The following is a 20,697-nucleotide window of genomic DNA, read 5'->3' on the forward strand; positions in this document are numbered from 1 at the left end:
CTCAATCCCTCAGACATGTACCATCACGCCTTGAACTCACAATAGCAAATGACACTCCATCAATCAACACTTCACACTTCTTCCATCTGGTCGGAAATACAGGACTAGAAAGGAGGAGTTTTCTCCCTTTCTGCCATAAAAGCCTTGAACAAACTGTCACGCTGACACTGCTGTGATGAGATGTATGAATATAGACATGAAGACTTTATGTATGCTTGAAATCTGTATGATTCTGTGTTGTTCTGGCTTTGAAAGCGAAACCTACTCTGGCACAATAGATCTCCTGGTTTCGAAACAACTGCTCCTGAGCCAGGTGTAAATACATCCTCAGACATGACTTATACATCCTCACGAGTTAACTGCTTATGCTAGCAGACAGAACAGCCCAGGAACAGGCAAATTGGGGCAGGAATAACTACAAAGAAAGTCAATCCTGGGGAAACTGGACCATGAAGACAAATTCCAAAGTTTCACACACACTAACCAATTTTATGATATTAAGCAAACTAAACAAAATACATTTTACAAAACATTTTCACTTTTTCTGCAAAATATCCTCTTGAATTACAAAGCGCCCCCTGTAATTTGGCAACAGCTTAAATAACATCTGGAACAATCACTTTAGTTACTTAGGAAGTTGAATCCTGTCCAAACGACGAACAATGCTGCTAAAAATGACCACATTTAAAGGTCAGTATTTACTTGGACTGACCCAGATAGACCCCAAACACTCTGAGAGTCGTTGAGTGCCCATTTAAAAGTTGATAAATGTTAAGTGAGTTTAAATGTGATAAAGAGAATCAATCCTTTTAAAAGCAATCGACCGTTGAGTCACACAATTGGCCACTCGAATATAAAGGATGAATTCCCATTCAGGGTTTCTGCTTAGAAGAAAAAAAAACATGGCTATGAAATATATAGATTGTATTATGTCAGAATGACTGCTGTACAAATCATTTGTTGTGCTTGTGTTGATAATTTTACATTGATGCCAATGTTTGAAATCGCTTTTGTCCTCTTCATAGAGAACACCTCTTTAAAATACACTCTTTTCATGTCTTACACAACTATCATCACGTGCTTTATTGATCCTCAGGAAATGGATCAAAACACCCAGAAAAGGGCTGCTGCAGGTGTTTCAAGTCTTGTTCAAGGACACTTTAGCGGGACGGAAGCTCGACAGCACAAAGATTGTGAGCCAGTCAAACGGTTCATTTCAGGAATGCTGAGCAGTGACCGGGCAGCATAATGGAGAACCAGCTTTTCACTTGACATTGTGAGCATGAATGGTGTGAAGACAAGGTCGACACTGATAAAATATGAAACTCTTGGCGAAATCAAACAGTCATAGAAAAATCTGACGCAAGTAAAATGTCTCGTCTGCAACACCACACAGTCTATCTGTCAATGGAAAAATAAATTCTTACCAACAGTCGGTATCTTGCAAAAACAGCAGCAGAGGTAGCGTGGGATAACAGGTGATGCTGTCTGCATTGTATACCACCATGGCAAATCAAAATCCATCTGACGAGACTCAGACACAGGCGAGTTAACGTGTTTAGGTTTTATTTGCTGACTTCCTTACTCACTCCCTGACTCTCTCCAGGTGACCAAATTAAAAGCATGGTTACCTTGTATGAAATGCCTGTCGGTTTGAATATTTGCTGGAAAAGTTTGGGGTAATGGAAGAAAACAAGTCAACAAAATACACACACAGGCCGGAAGGTTGAAAATGGAAGGCAAGCTTTAATGAGGTGAAGTCCAAAAGTGTGAAAACAATAAAATGGCATGTGACGTGAGCTGGCAACAAAAGGCAAGGCAAAGGAAAATACAAAAGTAATACAAAACCCTGAGGATGAGCCAGAAAACTGAAGGGAACAAAACACGCACAGGAGCACAGGAGACAAAGGACTGACAGGAGGACAAAAACAGATAAACCAACAAAGAGTGGAGCAACAACACAGGCTTAAATACAAACTAAACTAATGACGGGATGTGTGCAGGTGGGGAGACACTGGGAACAAGGCAGTGCTAACGAGGCTGAACCGAAGCACAGGAACACAGAAGGGAGACAGAACACGGGGAACGAAAGTGAGGAACAGGAAATATCTAACCTAAAAACCCAAACCATGACGCCATCTGCATATGGAAACATGTGCCCCCTGCACCTTGTGAAAATGATAACATGCATAATAACTGTCAACCTCGTGCATGAAAGGAATTCAAATTTCAGTTCAACTCACACTGATGTAAAATAGATGCAAAAATATTATAATTGGTTTAAATGTTAATTTGTCACAGTTGGGAGATTGCACAGCTGGGGGCAAAACTTTTCAAATGAACTTGTAAATAAAACATATTTACACCTTGTAAAAGAGTCCCCAGGCCCTGACTGTAACCCCTCCATGCTGTGCAGCATCTGATATCAAATACATCAAACCCTGGTGGTGTGACTCGAACCACAGAGCGACCGAAGCTGCCATCCTTAGATCTTATGCTATTGGACATAAAAACTGAGGGATAGCAGCTCCAGTGTTGGTGTGCGACCAAATCATTTACATATTTGGACTCTAGCAGATGCCACTTGAATAGCTCTTTATGTGTGTCGGTCACAGATAAGAACTTTGACTGTGTCTACGTCACACAACAACCACAGTGGCTGAAACTTGTCAGGATCCCAAAAGAAAAACTGTACATGTTCCAGCTAGTGACAGGTTAAATCTGTATAGTGTAGTGAACAGAGTGATGAATGGTAGTTAAATGTCCCATAATGAGCGGAGTTTTCTGTACCTGAGGCAGTTTGCTTTGAGTGTTTGGCACATTTGTTGACGTGTGAAAGTCGTTACCTAAGGTCCCAATTACACGAGACCCGTTGCTACAGCCGTAGCCGCCTCAAAAAAGCCTTGGAAAAGCTAAACATAGTGTTGCCCTTGTGGAGCGAGGACTGCTTGGACAAGGGGACCAAATATTATTGATGGAAAACGTGCTGATTGGTCTTAGCGACCACTCAAGTCAGCATTGACGCATTCACACACTCATTCATACACTGGTGGCAGAAGCTACCATGCAAGGCGCTACCTGCTCATCAGGAGCGACAAGCATTCATACACACTCACACATTGATGGAAGAGCCACTTGGAGCAAACTCAGGTCAGGTCCAGAAAAGCAGTCTTTAATCCAGTGGAAAAAGGTGGTCTTGGGGGTCGCTTACAGTTAACTCACATGTTGTCTTAAATAGTCCGCAGTAGATATAATAGATAGCTTTTCCACATGCTGTTCAGCAACGTATTGTGGCTAAATGACACATTAATTGTGGTTGTTGTCAGGTACAGTAGCAATTAAAGCTTCTCAGACAGGGTGGTCTAGGGCCCAATCCATTTCAAATTTTACGCCTACCCCTTGTTTTCGGGTGAACCGCTTCCTCCTCAGAACAGAGCAACTATGGGTAGTAGTTGAAATCCCCCCTGTGAAATGGTACAACCCTTGAAGACCCTCATACGTCACCAGTAGACGTTGATGGTGTTTACATGACAAACTGGTATTATCACAAAGCCATTTTCTGACAAGCATGGCCACTCGCAATTCATTTAGAGCGTCACGCTATCAATTAAGTCATCGATTAAAAAGAGCACTGCTTCATTAACTTGGCGGCTAACATTATATTGATATTAGAGGAGCAGTACCAAGTGCAACAACTTACACTGCTGGACTTAGGTAAAATTGGCATGACTCTCATGGTCTCGCCTGCACAAATCAGCAGTAACGATGTAATGTTAGCTAACTAGCTAGTCAGAGACCATGACATCAGCAAACTAGCAGCGATTGTTTTATGCTTGTGACAAAGAAAAGGAGCATAATACACCGAAACAACACAGTTCTCATAACCCTCAGTTTGAAGTGTGCTCTGAAAAACCTCAGCGTGGAGGGTCATGTAGCCCTAATCTGCCGCCCTACCCCTCCATCCCAACAAGAATCGGGACATCCTACCCCTCGACGTGAACGTACAAAACAAAGCGGTAGGGCTAAGTGGTAGGGGTGTATTGGGATTGAACCAGTGTCTACTTTAACTTTGGACTGAAGGAAATATTAAAATACCAAACTATTTTCAAATGTCAGCTAGCAACTGAGTCACAATTTGGTGAAGCATGCCTGAGGGAGATTCCTAAGTATGGACTTCAAGTATGTGCCCCTCTTCTTCTGAATCCTCTGATAGAAACTCACCTGGTCTTCAAAGGACAAGGCCTGTCCAACGTCTCGAGGGAACCCGTCTATGACGATGCCACTAGCCTCTGGGATCTTCATGATCTTCTGCTTGATCTCAGTTATTGTTGTTTCCTGGAAAACAGTGAACGCAACATGATTCTTAATTATCATCGCTGAGCCTGTAAATGTCAGAAGAGCAATAATTTCTTCTGCTTATTAACAAACAATTACCATACCAGCAGGAGTTAATTGGATTTTTGATCAGCGCAACTATTAGCCAGACGCTTTCTAAACTCACATTTCACTTCACACAAACAATAGGGGCGGTTCTTCCAGAAGGCGACTGATCAGTGTCAGAACATTTCAGCTTCAAATTATAAAGCATAAAGTTGTAATTATAATAACAGTTTGTGTCTCCAGCAAGAGCATGAAGGGGGAGATTAGTTTTGTTAATGTTGTTGCAATTCCCAGCGTAGATTTTCCAAGGATAGTTAGTATGAAGGAAGGATAGAAGGATAGTTAGGCGCCTTGAAAATGAGTGATGAGGAGCTGAATGTGAGTCATGAAATGGGAAACTTTACAGCGCATTGGAGAATTCCACAATAAAATTATTCTATTTATCCAATTATTCTTTCATACATCTGAATGCAGCAGAACAACTGTTTTGACTGCGCCTGAGGCTCGAGTGTGCCATCATCCTTTAGCATCAATTACTTCCTCGTGGCTGGAGGAGGTCAACACGTTCGAATGTATTTCTCCAGGCAGAATGCATCATACGATATGGCAGAGATACGTGAGCAATCCTCCGATCTAAAAATAACATCCGTGGCCGTGCCCAAGACACAGACGTTTAATTTCCCCCGACTAACATAATAAGAGCAGTGGCCCTACAGACCTCGCAGAGATTAAAACTAGATTCCATCGAACAGATTAATGTATACATGAGAGATAAAATGAGATAAGACGATCCAAGAAAGCCCTCTGACCCACTGCATGACATCATGTCCGATGCCTAGAGACAATTTTTTTACAACACTTTACCAGCAGTTTTGCAGCAGACAGACAGCTGGAGAGAAGCATCAGTGAAGCTGCATCAGAAACTCAACATTGTTTACTCATTCAATTCTACCTATATAATACGTAGACAGTAGTTTACTCTGTAGTGAAGAGTACATTGGAATGATGCAAAATGATTATTAATAAATGACAGAAACTGTGATAGATTTTCACAAGTACATTTACTCAACTACTGTAGTTTAGTACAATTTTGAGGTACGTGTACTTGCCTTGAGTATTTCCATTTTCTGCTCTTTCACACCAACACTCCGCTCACATTTTGGAGACATATTATTTACATTTTACTTCACTGCCTTTATTTGATAACTTTAGTTAACAAATTAATGTATTTTACTGGCAAACAAATTTAGTGCATACATACATGTATAATTTGATCTTTTCTTCTGTTCTTTTGATATTTAGGTACATTTAACATCAGATACTTAAAGACTTTTACTCAAGTATTTGTTATGGGTGACTTTCTCTGTTACCAAAGTAATATATTTTTTTTATTCCTCCTCCATTTGTGCAGCAGTCAAAACCCACAACATAATCATCGTAATGAAATGTGAGAAAATGTCCTATTATTGCGAATAAAGTCCATCTACTTCTGATACACTGACTGCTCCTGACAATTATATTGCATTGTATATTATCTAGTATGGGTACACAGTTTTGGTTTAACAGTGCTTTTCCTTTAAGAAAAAAAGGTCAGCACGTGCTTCAACTCAATTAGTCATTTAATGTAAATGTGTCTTTAGCCGACTTTTTAAAAGACTGAATCCTGCTGAACTGTCTGAACATTAATATGTTTCCACTGTCTGGGGATATGAAAGCATAAGTGCTACAAGTCTTTAATTTTAGACTAGACTGTCTGTCAGACATTCATCCTCCTGTGAGGAGACCTGTGGGATTTCTGCTGGAACAGAAGTTCAGAAATATACTGAGTCACATGACCTCACAGTGAGTTACAGACAAAAAGCGACGACTTCATGTTGATTTGCTTGTTGGCAGAGAGTCAGTGAAGCGATGCTTTGTGTCGTGCTGCATCTTGAATTATTTGCAGCATTGAAGGACAAACGCATGGATGATTTCTTTTTTCTCAGAATACTTACAGAGATAAAATGTCTAAATTATAGTACGCCTTCAAAGAAATAGGTTGTCATTTCAGGGAATACACTTATTTGCTTGATAGGGTTAGAAAGCAGATAGGTAGAAGGTGCAGGTACAGTAGGTGGATTTATTTCCTTCAGACAGACAGTCTTTATGTTAAGCTGCACAACCTGTGGTTAAATATTTACCAGACAAATGTGAGTGGTATCAATCTTCTTATCTAACTCAACTAAATCAACTAAAATTGACTGACAAATTAACACATTTTCTGATTTATTTTATTGACTTGAAGAAAGGCGTTAATCATCCAACACTTTATTAAAGGGGCAACGCTTACAGATTGGCCACCTGTTGGAAATCACTCCAAATACGGGTGCAGCGTATCACCAGAGTAACAGTCAATAGCCAACAGGTGCCAGTTTGACAACAAGTAGAAATACAGTATGGAGGCGATTTACAGCAACTCTGATCACAACTCTTGGGGCGCACTCAACACTTGGGGCGCACGTTTGACCCCCAAAGTCCAGTTTGTTTGACTAGTGTGAGCTCTCACTGCTTTGGCCCTGGCACGGTTGGAAGAGGTGTGCTTCCCCATGGTACAGTTGTTCATGCATGAACACAAGCACGGGTACGCGCAACTTGGACATGAAGTATAATCATGCATATTACGGTGCCTTGCATAATCAAGAAATCCAGGAATGTAAGAGAGACGATGACCACAACGACACAAAATAAGCCACAATAAAGTAAGTACAGTCATTCTCTCTGAGTGTCATAGGTGTCATAGTAGGATAAAATCTATGACACCTAGGGCACCACTATAAACAATAAGTGCATCAGTGCTATGCCAGTTAACCGCTTCACTATACTGTATTTACAAAAGCAATGTTATCAACAAGGTTCAAACCCAGAAATACTTTGCCTCGTCCTCTCCTCATTACATACAGAATCATTAAGAAGCCAAATTTTAATCTGTTTCGCTAAACTAATCACAGCAGGAAATTAAATGCCTAACAGCCACGAGTCACTCTATCATATCTAATATTTCTGCAGCTCGGCCACTTCGCTGTTTATCTCACTGGTTCCTCGACTGACATCTGGTGATCGCCAAAAAGGGAGAAGGCCGATGACGTGCCAGGTATGCAGTGGAGGAATGATAATTGATGAGGTAGGCAGTTATTGAAGGTTATTCATCAGGGGACAGGAGCTAAGAGCTGCCAGTCACGAAGCAGGCGAGGGCTCGATGTTACAGGCTTGAACCTCACTGCATTACTGATGCATCATGGTGCTCGTGTTGGCAGTACAGACAGTTTTTCGTTATGTTAATAAAAATATTTCCATGATAAAGACTAGATAAATCCCTGAAAGATGTGTTTATCTTCATGGAGGCTGTGTTTATTTAATAGTTATGCAAGCCAAACCACTAACCAAAGTAGCACTAGTGACACACTTTACTCATTAGTCTACACAGGGACACGCCTGACACAGTTTGTTATAAAACTAAGGACTGTGCTAAAGCGGAAAAGGCTTACAAAGACTTTGATTCAAATGCGACTGACCAGGATGAAGACGGATGCATAAAATATTGGATTATGGGCCGTGCTGTGGTTTTGCATCTTTAAGCCAATTTGAAATCACTAATACTTGACATTGATCACAGAGAGTGTCAGATTGTATTTTGAAATTTTCCAGCAGCAACAGACATTTGTGAGTTTTGTGCCCATGAATAGTGTTAACAGTCTCTCGTCTACACTTAAGACCTCAAGAGTCTGTGTCTGCTGTAGGGCCCCCAAACTCTAAATACTCTTCTTGGATCATCTTTGTGGGTTGAAGCTTCATTCCACTTCCTCTTTGTTTTGACATGTTTTCTTTTTGTCAGTTGATCTCGGAGGAAATCTTGAACTTTACTTGAATAGCCCTATATGGACTAAGTTTGTCATCACTGGTGTTACCTTCCTGATTCATTTTAAAGGATTATTAAAAATTATGTTTAAGATAGAAATTTGTTGTAGTTTTGCCTTCACTATGTCAAATCCACCAAAGAACTGGAGCTTTTTTTAAAAACACCGATAATATGAAAAATATGAAATATTGGATCCAATAATCAGCCGTGGGATACAGTATATTGGTACATACATTTAAATATAAATATAATTCACTTCTACTTGTCCTTTTAAGATAAATCCATTGCCAGAAAATTACTTTTGAAATTAAGTATGTTTAATATCAGATACTTTAAGACTTTGCGTATGGGTGACTTCCACATTTACAAAGAGAAAGTCATATTTTAACACGATATCTTCACTTTTACTCAAGTATGACTGTTGGGTACTTTTCTTAGAACACTGATGAAGAGTAAATGTGATTTGTAGTTAGTGGGCTTAAATGAAATAAAACACAAAAACAGGGGCGACAGTAGCTCAGTCTGTGTGGACTTGGATTGGATACTGGAGGCATGCAGGTCCAAGACAAGCAGGGGCCGCCTGGTGGCTCCCATTGAGCAAGGCACCGAACCCCTACCTGCTAGGGCTCCTGACTACATGGCAGCCCACCACTCTGACACCTCTTCATACATTAATGCATGAGTTTAGGTCCTGTTTGTGCATGCGTGTGTAATTCGGGCTTGTGTGTGTGTACAATAACAACAGAGTGAAGAAAGTGAATCCTGCTGGGAGGATTATTAAAACATGTCTCCTTCCTCCCCTTTCTGGTTATTTATAGCTGTGGTTTCGTCCTCTCTCTGTCCTTGGATATGCACAAAGTTGTACATTTCATCCACATATTAAAGTAGGAAGGGCATCATATGCATTTTATATACAGTGGTGGACTGAATGGAGCACAAACAACCACAGGGGGTCTGTGTCCGTCTTCCTCCCAGGCGGAGTCATTATCTTGCAGAGAAGGACGCTAATAAGACGGATAAGCATCCCTTTCTCCAACACGCTTGTGATTTGGATGCTGCTAATTAGTCCCTTATTACATTCACACTGTGATAAAGACCTGCGAGTGACTGGACACACTCGCCGCTCATCCTTCCTCTAATACCCTCCCTGTCTCACACACACTCTCCCCCTCTCCCCCCCTCTCGGTTTCTTTGCTACCTGTGGTGCCAGCTCTCCGTTGGTGATGATCTTAGCGATCAGGCTCCACTTTCTGTTGCTGGTGGCGTTGTGTATCATCTTCTTCCTCAGCAGCTCGCCCACGGACACGTACTGGAAGCCGTAGCGCTCGGCAATCTTCAGGCACTGCGTTCCTTTGCCGCTGCCAGGGCCACCTAGGCACAGAGGGAGAGCTGTTGATGTTTTGGGAGAGATTTTGTCCTGTGTCTATGTGTTTGTGTGTATTTGTGTGTGTGTGTGTGTGTGTGTGTGTGTGTGAAATGTGTCTGCGCGAGTGTGAAACATTTCGTGCGTGGGTGTGTTAGCGTGGGCGCATGTATGTGTGTGTGAGCGTTAGTAAGAGAAACCCAGACTATGTGAGACTCTGTGTGTGTGCATGACTCCGCTTGTGTTTGCACATTTATGTGTGTGTGTGTGTGTGTGTGTCTCTGCGTGACTGTGTTTTGCAAGTGTATGCGGGGGAGAAGGACATGTAGGGGGGAGATGATAGACACAGGTATGTGTGAACCTCCTACATTTGCTAAGAAATCATCTCTCTTTCTCTCTCTTTATAAAGGCAGTGCAGAGGAGCGACAGCAGGAGAAGACAGCTCTTTGCTTGATACTGGATAGTTTGGTAAACATCGTTTTGAATAGAGGTCATGTTACCCTTCGCTCTAACATTGTTTTAGTCTCAGTGGAGTGGGATTTTACACAAAACATGATCAGAAAAAGCCACAAAAAGACGATATTTCAGGCTTAATCCGGTAATTAGCAATGTGTTAGGGATGTATTAGTGCCTGTAAAAGCGTTGTGAATAGACAACCGCATTTTTATTCCACAAATTCAAAGACGTTACTGTTACCATAGAAATGTCAACTGCACCAAAACTGCTCTTGATGCAAAGCCGGGCAAGAGTTAAGAGGAATTAGTTGGAGACTGAGCTGTGTGGGCAATTTATTCAGTTCATTCTCTTAGTGATGAGGAGGAGAGTGTACAGCCAAGCACACAAAATCATTACAGATCAGTTATCACTATATAATAGATATATTATTTGGTCAGATTTCATTCAGATAATCCAATTTTGAGTTTGTGTGAAGTTAATGTTATGTGTACTTAAAGATGTTAAAAGTTCGCCTACAGGTACTCAGTGTCGGGGTTCTGGATCATGTGTAAGGTTCACATTTGGAATTAAAGGACAAATTCACCCAAGGAAACTATTTACACCATCAACAGTTTTGAGAGACTTTAGCTGCCTATGTTGTTTTCTTTTCGATTTAACCATTTAATTTTGCACAATTGTGCATGCCTAGCCACGAGGCACTAGACAACTGATCAACAGAGACGAGGCGGACAGCAGAAAACACGATGAGTGAAGTCCACACATGCGGAATGAACGGAGGAACTGAGCCATAAGATCCAGCCGCCTTCAAAGAGCCATGATTACCATCACTGCTCAGTATGCTTGTCATATCATCAGATCTCCTGAAACTTCCTGTCCCTCGTCTAACCCGCCTGAAACCCCCCATCCAATGTCAGAAATGCAGGTGCTTACATTTTTAAAAAATCTGTCCATCAGGCCAAATTTCTGCAGAAGTTAGCCAGGTGTGCAGAGGTGTGAACTACAAATTTCTTGTCTGAGCCTTCACACAACTACTTCCATCTTTTTTCATGTGTATAACCAAGTGCAACACAATGAAAGCCTTTGAGTAGAGACAGTCCAAAAGTGTGCACCTTATCCACGTTTGTGTGACTCATCGTGTCACACCCCTTTCTCTGACAGCCCTGTTATGGTGGGACAACACATCATACGACCTAGTTCTTTTGAAGCATAGTGAGGCCTTTAGAGATATGCTAAGGTTATTAATTATGGATGCTTTGTCTGTGGAAAATGAAAAAAAGGAAGCTGAAACTCTACTGAATATCTACTGTCTGACCTTTATTCTTAACAGTTATTATTTAGTATTGCTGCTTAAAATAGTTGCTGGGGAATCAAGGGTGTCACTCGGCGTGGAATAGTCTGATATTTTGTGAAATACACCTGCTGAGAGTTAGATGAAAAGATCAATATTACTCTGTGATAAATATAAAGCCACAATACTGTTAGCTTAGCTTGGCATATTGGCTTTATAGGAAGGGGGAAATACCCAGACTATACTTTTTTTTTAAATATTTAAAAAATGTAATTTAGTCGGGTTAGCTGCTCTCCCTTTTAAAGTCGTTATGCTAAGCTAAGCTAACCATCTTGTGCCTGTGGCGTCATATTTTGCAGACAGATATGAGAGGTAGTGATCTTCTCGTCTAACTGTCAGCAGGAGAGCGAAGTGAGTAAGTGCATTTTCCAAAATGTTCACCTGCTCCTTTAAGATATATAAATAATCCAGCAGACTGACCTTTACAGAAATTATTATCATAACACTGTCATCTCCTACCTTTTATTCTCTGAAAAAAATTGTATTTTCATATGTAAAGGAAATTAATAGGACGCATATTTCACTGCATTATTTCTTTGATATCGCCCTGTTGACACAGCAGCAGCTGTTGTTGTTGAATGGGTTGAGTACAGGACTCTGACACAAGAGATTGAGGTCCTGTTTGGAGCACAGTGTTACACTGATCACCTAGTGTTTTTATGCTAAATCCACTCAATATTTTCCTTTTCTCAGTTGTTAGTTGTTGAAAAAGTTTAGACAACAAAATGATTTATGAATATGACATTACAAAAACGCCATTGGTCTGTTGTAAAGATGGCCATGGAGCATAGCGAGGAAGCGCAGGTGCAACAAATAATGTTAATGATGGCTCAGTTCAGTTTAGGGGCACAATAAGCATTATGAGCCGTGTGCGGTATTAGGACCCTCAAAGCTAAATGTAAAGCAGCCATTATTCATTACATAAACTGTACTTGTGTTTTGAAAGTGAAAGTTTTGCAGTAAAGACACGGGGTGGGATGACCATAGAGATACTGCGGTAAGTGTGGTATGTGCACTTTATCTCACATCTGAGTATTTTGCAAATTTCTATCCAGTCCTCTCCCGACCTCCTCGTGACCACACATGTCTCTGTTAGCGTGTCTCTCTCTGCAGAACTGACAGACGAAACATTTGCCTCGATCCTCACAAAGAGATGACAGCTGCTGCCATCCTGCTTTCCCTTTAAAATAGGCCACAATGTGCTCACAAAGACGAGATAGGAACTGGCTTTGTGCTGCGAGGACAAATAACAATAACCCACACCATGAACATCCCAGGTACGTGCAAAGAAGTGAAACATGCTGCAGCAGAAGGCTGTCAGAGGATTTTTTAGCTTTTAACAGACACGAAAATCTTAAATAAACTGTTTTCAAAAGGGTTTTTAGATATCAGCCTTTTTCTGTTCCTGCCAGCCAGTCCCATTACTCTTATTACGCAGCTGCCGAGCTTAATTTATAAGATTAATGAATGTATATGACAGGTTAGTGCAGGCCCATCAAGGATATCAGATTAGGAGAGCGTGAGTGTCTGACACAGTGAGTGACACGCAACGAGATCTGCTCCGCTGATAGCGACAGAGAGAGAGGAGGGGCTACCTTCAAAATACCAGGAATAAACACACTGTTTACACACACACACACACACACACACACACACACACACACACACACACACACACACTGTGACTCTGACTCTGACTTGTAGATTCCCATTCAGGCCATTTATTTTTAGATCATCAGCGAGGCAGATATAAACTTTGTATTTTTGCTGACGTTTTTATATAAATGGATAAAGCTCCCATCAGAAGCATTACAAGAGACACTGATGACAGTGTTTTCCTGTGTTTACAAACAAAATGAACGTACTTTGACCTTGGCTGTCTAATGGAAACATTGGGTTAGGAGGAAACCAGATGAGCACTTCAAATCTAAAACATCGGATTAGTAAACAAACTGTGTCATCGTTGTGCTGTGCAAAGGCGCACATATTATTTATAGAGAGCCAAAGTCACGCCCAAATAAACATTTGTTTCCGTTTGATTTGTGCCATGAACTACACATTGATGGTTAGCAATTTAAGAGATTCTTTTTCACACTGAGAGTCAGCATTTGTCATGAAATTAATCAAGTATAAGACTGCGAAATACATAAATAGGAAGACTTCACATACAACAGTTGTGTAAGTCACAAATGTGCAGGATGGATGTGCAGTCTACCCACGATACCTTGTGAAATATTGTGAGCAAGCTAACCTAAACATATGCTAAATCACTGTGTGGCTGGCACTACCCAATGTGAGTGGCTGCCCGATTTGAACAGTGCATCACCTGCACCAACCAACACTTTATTGTAAGCAGTTTAATGTTGAAGGCCCTTGATTTATAGTTTTAATGTGTGTGTACTGGTCCTTTACCGATGACAAGGATGACTTTAGGTCGTGGTCTGGATGGATCGAACACCTCGTACTCCTCTATGAGCTCCGCCGTCTCCGACAGGTCCGAGTCGCTCTCGATGGAAAACTGGCTGATGGGAGGGAGGCGGTCATACCTTCTGTAGGGAAAATTGGGACTGTCGGGCAACACTGTCACACACACACACACACACACACACACACACACACACACACACACACACACACACACACACACACACACACATACACAGAAATTGAGAATCAACTTGTCTGTAGTATCGATGAAGACATTTTTAATATTAAATCTCATTCATGCTCTATGAGTTTGTTGCTGTCGATCACTTTATAAATGCAGATGTGACTTTATTTCAAACGCTGCCAATCACGTTTCGTAACAAAAAACAAAAAATGAGCAGTTATATTAATCTGAGATGAAACTGTGATGTGAACGTGTGATGAATTCAATGCGTCATTCAGTTTGCTAATTATACTGCTGTCTCTGGTGATCACAGGATTCAATGTAACACATTGACAAAAGATATAAAGCATCACTGCATGCTGCAGAGCTGCTATAATGCACATGTGGAGCCATTATTATCTCTTGCTGTGGAAGGTATTGATCATACAATTTTTTGTTGAATCCTAGGAGCAGAGATGCTTCTTTTATATGACCAGTTTAGCAAAACTCAGACTTTGCTCTTGTTAGGATGGAAACATTTTTAAAAAACACGCCAATTTTCACTTATGTTGTCCAGCCTGGCTGTATCTAAAGGCTTACTTTTGCCCTTTTGACATTTCTGACACATTGAACAGTCATCAAAGATGGGAATAATTTAGGAAGTGAGAGCAGCATTTCACTTCCAGCTACCGTTTTCTAACACAGCAGATTTGAGCGTCAGCTATCAGCCGAGAGGGGAACCGCGGGTCACAGGAATCTCTATCCCTGATTAGGCTTCAGTTCCCAGCAACTAAACCTTGCAGCTGGCAGAGCTTTGAGACATCTTTAACAACATATTAAGAGAAGTGGCTTAAACGTGAGTCCACTCTCGACGCTCCTCGACTGTGAACACTTCGCTTCTCCAAAGTCTGTATGCTTGTGTATTTGTTGTATTATGGTAGGTGCTGTGCACATTACTGCATCCCTTCGCCCGCATCATCAAACAAAGAAGTTAATGTTTGGCTTAAAATAGGCCCAATAAAGCAATGCAAATGGAAAATTAGCATACGAGTAGCTGAAGTTGGCTGTACACATCCCAACTATGTTTTGCATCTCTGCTTCTTCCCACACTGGTCAGACCGGCTGCTGAGCTATGAATGGGGAGCCTTTTGGTGTCATGTGAATGATTAACCGCCGATGTTTAACTGTGCTGTAACATGCTGTCTACAAATCCACAGGTCAGTGAAGGCAGCACAGGCATGTTCGAAGAAGGAGATCTGCACTCAACATCAAAACATGGCGGTTTGGAAGCAGCAGCAGTTGGTGCTTTGGTGTGTTTGTGGGTGTTCTGGTATCTGAACAAACGCTTCTGGCACATTTTGGAAACACATCTGAGAGCGGTGATGCACACACAGGTGCCTAGCTGGAGAAAAAAAAAGCCTCCCATCTCACTGCACTCCAACTCTACTACCGCGAGTATTTTCAAAAGCAGCACAACCGTTTTTACAAAGTATCGACAATGGGGCTCATGAATGTACAGTACAAATGTCAACACCCTTTCCTGTTCAAACAGTGAGCCAGTTTGTGTGGGAGAGGAAGACTCAGTGCTGCCAGCATCCTTAGAGAGTCAAGTGCCAGAAAATATAGATATTTTGGCTCTGAGCAGAAGGCTCTGTCTTTGCCTGAATCACAGAATTGGGAAAAAACACTTCAGAGGTGCAGAATTGGATGTGTGTGGCTGCAACGTTTTACTTTTTTAATTTTCATGATCGATTAATCTGCAGAATTAGTCGCTCAGTTAATCATTAAATCTTTAAAATATATATGAAAAAAGCCCTTTACAAGTTTTTGGAGCCTGACTTGACATATTTAAATGTGTTGTTTTCTAAAGTTAAAGCTGCTGTAAGCGTTGTTTTCTTATTGGAATAAATAAATGTTAAATAGCTCTTTATGCCAACTGCTCCTCCTCCTGCTCACGCAGAGAAAGAGAACATTTTCTGGCATCCCTGCCCATTTTATCCAATCAGGACAGAGAACTCCAAAGAAGAGGCGGTCCTGTCTGCTCATGAACAGGGAAAGCTGCAAACGTTTGAAGAAAAGAAAGAGGCAAAGAGAGCTGCCTTGAAAACATAAAGGAGTTGTGCAATCGTGGTGACGTAAAGAGGAGCGAGGGGACTGCTAATTGCAAAATGGACAGGAAGTTAAAACGACGCCGCTCACAGCAGCTTCAAGGAAATTACATTTGCTGTCATGAGAAAGAAACAAAGGCATTAAATCTGCACGTGTACGAGACTGGAACCAGCTAAGTTTAGGCTTTTTTGGTTAAAAACTAACTCACTCGATTGACTTAAGCTTGCACAAAAAGAAACATTTCAAGGAGAGCTGTAAAGTCTCATCATGACTTAGGGTCTTTCACTGCTCACCGTTTCTGAAGAGGGACCTGCGTGATTGGCCACCATTGAGAGGGGGAAGTGACTTCTTCTCCTGGCCCACAAAAGTATCCCACCGCACCTTGTCTGGTCCTCCGAGCTCCCTGACTTTCTTCAGACAGCCCTCAAGGTAGTCGATGGGGTCGTCGGGTCGGTAGTACATCAAACCTGTCAGCAGGCTCTGGAGAAAACAACGGAGGAGGATGTGATGAGGTAGACAGGGAGAATAAGAGAGAGGGAGGAGATGTTTGTTCTACATCTTTGTTATGATGTGCAGTTCTGTGACAGCGGGGCGTGCGGGGAACGTTTAATGAGGTGAAGATTTGAAGCGCAGATCTGGTTGCCTTGGCTCGTTTCCACGAGGAGAACAAAAACATCTCATTTTGTCAGAAGCCCATGAAATTGAACTCAGCCTGGCAAAAAAAAACACAGAGCCATGATTAAGATGACCTGTTATTACCCAGGAAGAAGGCCAGTGACTGTGATGAATGTGAGAACCAGGTCAAAACACAAGTGGAGTGCATGTTTGTGTGACATTTGTCCCCCGTCGACCCTGGGTGTTTTAAAACAATACCTTCCTCTGGGACTTCCTTCTTCATCTCCACCCTCCTCACTAACAACTCCCACCGCCAGTCAGCAGCATGAAAACATCATCGTTCATGTAGCTGATTGCTAATGAATACACATTTTAAATGAGGAGCAATTGTGAGCGGTACAGTGAAAGTGGAGTTTTGATGATGATGATGTGTCACTTGGCTGCTCAGTGTAATTTGAACAGGCTGTAAATAAACAAACAGTGATTGCTTGCATACATTAGCTGCACCGCACTTGGGAGGGAGTCTAATTAAATGGATTGGCCAATTAACGATCCCCCTAAGGATCACGAATGATACTTCATTATTACATTTCTCTATGCTCTGTCTATATGATGTTTACCCTCCTCTGCCCAAGCATATCTCGAACTCACAAAACATTATTGTCCAGATCTGAAGCTCCAAATAACAATACTCTATGCTGGTAGGTACATTTGTATGAATGATGCAGAAATATCTAGAAGTTTGTTATTTTATTTCATCTGATAGATAGTGAAGCCATACACAAACAAAAATGTTTAACTCAGACTACAGTATACTGTCTGCAACAATTCAAACTGATCTACTGATGAAAAATGCAGCAAGATGCAGCGTGAGTCTACTGCGAGGATGGCGTACCCCGCCACTAATGATTAACTGATACATAGAAAGGTAATTGAAGAAACATTACATAACTTTTTTACCTCAAGAGAAGGAATCCAATGTTTTCAGAATTTTAATATCTACAATATAAATGAGGTAATAACACAAACTCAGTAATATTATTTTTTCCCATAGCTGAATAAACAAGCTGCTCTCAGAGGAAAATAAGGTCCCCAGAACAGTTTGAAGATACAAAGGTGGCAGGGTCCGCCACATATAAACAAAGTTTCGGCAAGCTGTTTTTTTAATTTACATTTACATTTTAATCAGACGAGAAAGATCTTCATTAGCTGATTTTTTAGCTAACGAAGATCTTTCTCGTCTGATTAAAATGTAAATGTAAATTAAAAAAACAGCTTCAGAATCATGTTGACGGTACAGCGTCTTGTAACAGGGTGAATGGTGTCTCTGTCTCAGCCTCTCTGGCCCCCATCACTTGTTTCTGCACTGTGTAACTCCAGTGAGAGGGTAGGATCACAGCGTTACATACATGTTAACTTCAACATGCAAGTTTTCAACACATAACATTGTTATGAGGTTATGAGTTTTGTTCGTAGTTGGCACCTACATTACGTCTGACAAACTGTGGTTACATAATGTTGCTTTAACGATTGTAGATAGAACCAGATAGACCATAAATAGCTTCCAGAACAAGGTCTCATTTCAAGGATACTTGAGGAAATATTTGGACTTTATTGGTTCTCACCCCCCAAAGACTGCTACAGACTTTTAACTCACATAACCAGAAAGTGCCAAATGAAAAAAGAGGTCTTCTTTCTCTTTCTTTCTCCACTCAGAACTCATTTAAGACACACTTTGCCTCTCACAAACACACTCAATAAAATCTATTAGAGGGCAGATTACATCACTGGTACAGGCAGTGTCATGTAAAAACTATTCCCCAGTCTAAAATATTGTATTTTCTTTCTGACTCCTAGACATTTACTCATGACTCCCCTTGGGGCTCACGCCCCCCGAGTTGAGAAACAATGGTTGAATAGAGAGTTTAATCTGGCTTCAGTGTACTTTATAACGTGTTTTTACCTTTTATTGTATAATATTCCTGTGAAGACTCATTTTCATACTTCATATTATTTTCCTGTCTGTCTTCTACCTGTATATTGCTAATCCTCCTTAAGTTATGATCATATTTCTGGCTCCATAATTTCATTTTTCACGCTGGGTCACGGTGCTCATTTTCATTTTTCATGTTGAATTAATGCAGTCTCCAGCTGAGGGCTTTCAGCTGCCTCGCGTCAATTACAAGCAAATCATGCAAAAGGAGAGGAGGGCGGTCTATTTCATTTAATCACACTTTGACTAATTATGACTAGATGTTACTATAAAAGCACAAAGTAGGCAGTTTGCAGCAATAATCCTCAGTCGGGCTTCCCTGCTCATTTAAACCGCACCATTAATCCAGAAGTAGCGTTCAAACAGACGCGCACATTCGCACCTCCACCAGCCAGAACAGCGTGTATTAGATATTAAGAGGAGATCTTTGACGTGACTCTTAATGGCGTGTTTGCAGTGCATCGCAGATAAACAAGGCTGTTATAATAATCACACAACCTGCACACAAGCCCGATCATTCAGCGCACACCAGCTCTCACCTCAAACAGTTGAGGTATCTCCCGCCGCGCCAGATACTCCTTGGCATCGTTGGTATTCATCTCCAGTCGGATTTCCTCTGAAATCACAACTTGTCCGGAGCGTTTTTTTTAATTGTTCCTTCAGACGCCTCAGTGCCGCACGGTGATGATCTTTGGCGAACGAGCGAGTTCCACACAGTTTCTTCCTCAGCGCATTTTTGCCTCGTGTGTGTGGACTTTACAACTGGATTCCTGCAGGCGATACCACCTCGCCACCCTCCTCTGTGATGCGGATGCGTGGCTCGTCCGTCTTCCCTCCTACAGCGCTGCGCTCGCAGCACGCACCGTGTGTGCCTTGACGTTGGCACAGAGGTTGCGCGCTGTGCCAAAAAGCGCACGCAGCACCAGTCAACCTGGAGACTGGGTGGTGACATTTTATTGACATAGAGCAGACATCAAGCTTTATAAATGAGGGATATCATTCTCTTGGTGCTCATGGGCAGAGGAGGAAGAAGGACTCAGAGCTTTAAATAACAAACAAAAACGCAGTAGCACACTGTAGAGTACCTAGAAGTACAAAAATATCGCATCCAAATATACTTTAAGTACCATAAGTAAAAGTACTCACCATGCAGAATGACATATTTCAGAAGATGTTAATCACTTTAATGTTGAAGCTGGTAAAGGCCACTTTAAACAGTTTATCTGCTGGGTAGGTTGTGAATATCCCCTTGATAGATAGATAGATAGATAGATAGATGGGACACATACAAAACATAAAAGTATACATAATAAAAGAGTATAAAAAAGAAAATGTAAACAAAAATTTGAGAGCAGACTTTAAAAATATATCCTGATACAGTCACTAGTTACCTGTTACAAAATGCAGTCAGTAACCTAATCCAAATATAACAATATTAAAGTAATGTAACTTGATTACATTCCATTACTTTTGGATTAGCTCAATACCAACATATGCAAATAAAGACGAGAGACAAGAAATCTGGTTTCACTTGAGACCAGAGTGATGTTGCGTGAGACTCATCAAGTGTTGTTATGTGTGCACATGTGCACGGTTACACACTAGTATAACATTCTGTATTTTAAAAAAGTAATCCTGTGATTAATCCCCATTTTTACTGATTGTATCTGTAATCTCATTACATCTTTTTTTCAGCTACCTTGTTTTTCTATCCTGATTATGTAATCCCGTTTGCATGTAAATATATGTATAATTTACACTCTGTTGTACTTTTGATACTTAATTACATTTGATATCGATACTTTAAGAGTTTTACTCAAGTGCTTTTCATATAAGTGACTTTAACTTTTGACAAAATAATATTTAAACACAACATCTTTACTCAAGTGAGTCTCGGGTATATTACTATTATAGAAGTGTATGTAGCATAAACTTTCCACAACTGAAT

At 41.0% G+C, this 20,697-nt stretch overlaps 1 protein-coding gene across 1 annotated transcript in view; it reads right to left on the minus strand.

The window, feature by feature from the left end:
* The window catches only part of ak5 (adenylate kinase 5), a 71,702-nt gene extending 52,105 nt beyond the window's left edge, over positions 1-19,597 (minus strand). Inside the window, exons 1-5 of the mRNA XM_084370249.1 lie at positions 19,289-19,597; positions 16,435-16,621; positions 13,855-14,022; positions 9,474-9,646; positions 4,222-4,335 (exon numbers count right to left, since the gene is read on the minus strand). Of these exons, the coding sequence (XP_084226375.1) occupies positions 4,222-4,335; positions 9,474-9,646; positions 13,855-14,022; positions 16,435-16,621; positions 19,289-19,348 (702 nt within the window). The 5' untranslated portion in view covers positions 19,349-19,597. The remainder of the gene's footprint in view (positions 1-4,221; positions 4,336-9,473; positions 9,647-13,854; positions 14,023-16,434; positions 16,622-19,288) is intronic.
* Between the last annotated feature and the right edge of the window lie 1,100 nt (positions 19,598-20,697).

The sequence above is a fragment of the Pagrus pagrus genome (assembly GCF_965226575.1).
Source record: "Pagrus pagrus genome assembly, chromosome: 12".
In the NCBI taxonomy this organism is placed as follows: Eukaryota; Metazoa; Chordata; class Actinopteri; order Spariformes; family Sparidae; genus Pagrus; species Pagrus pagrus.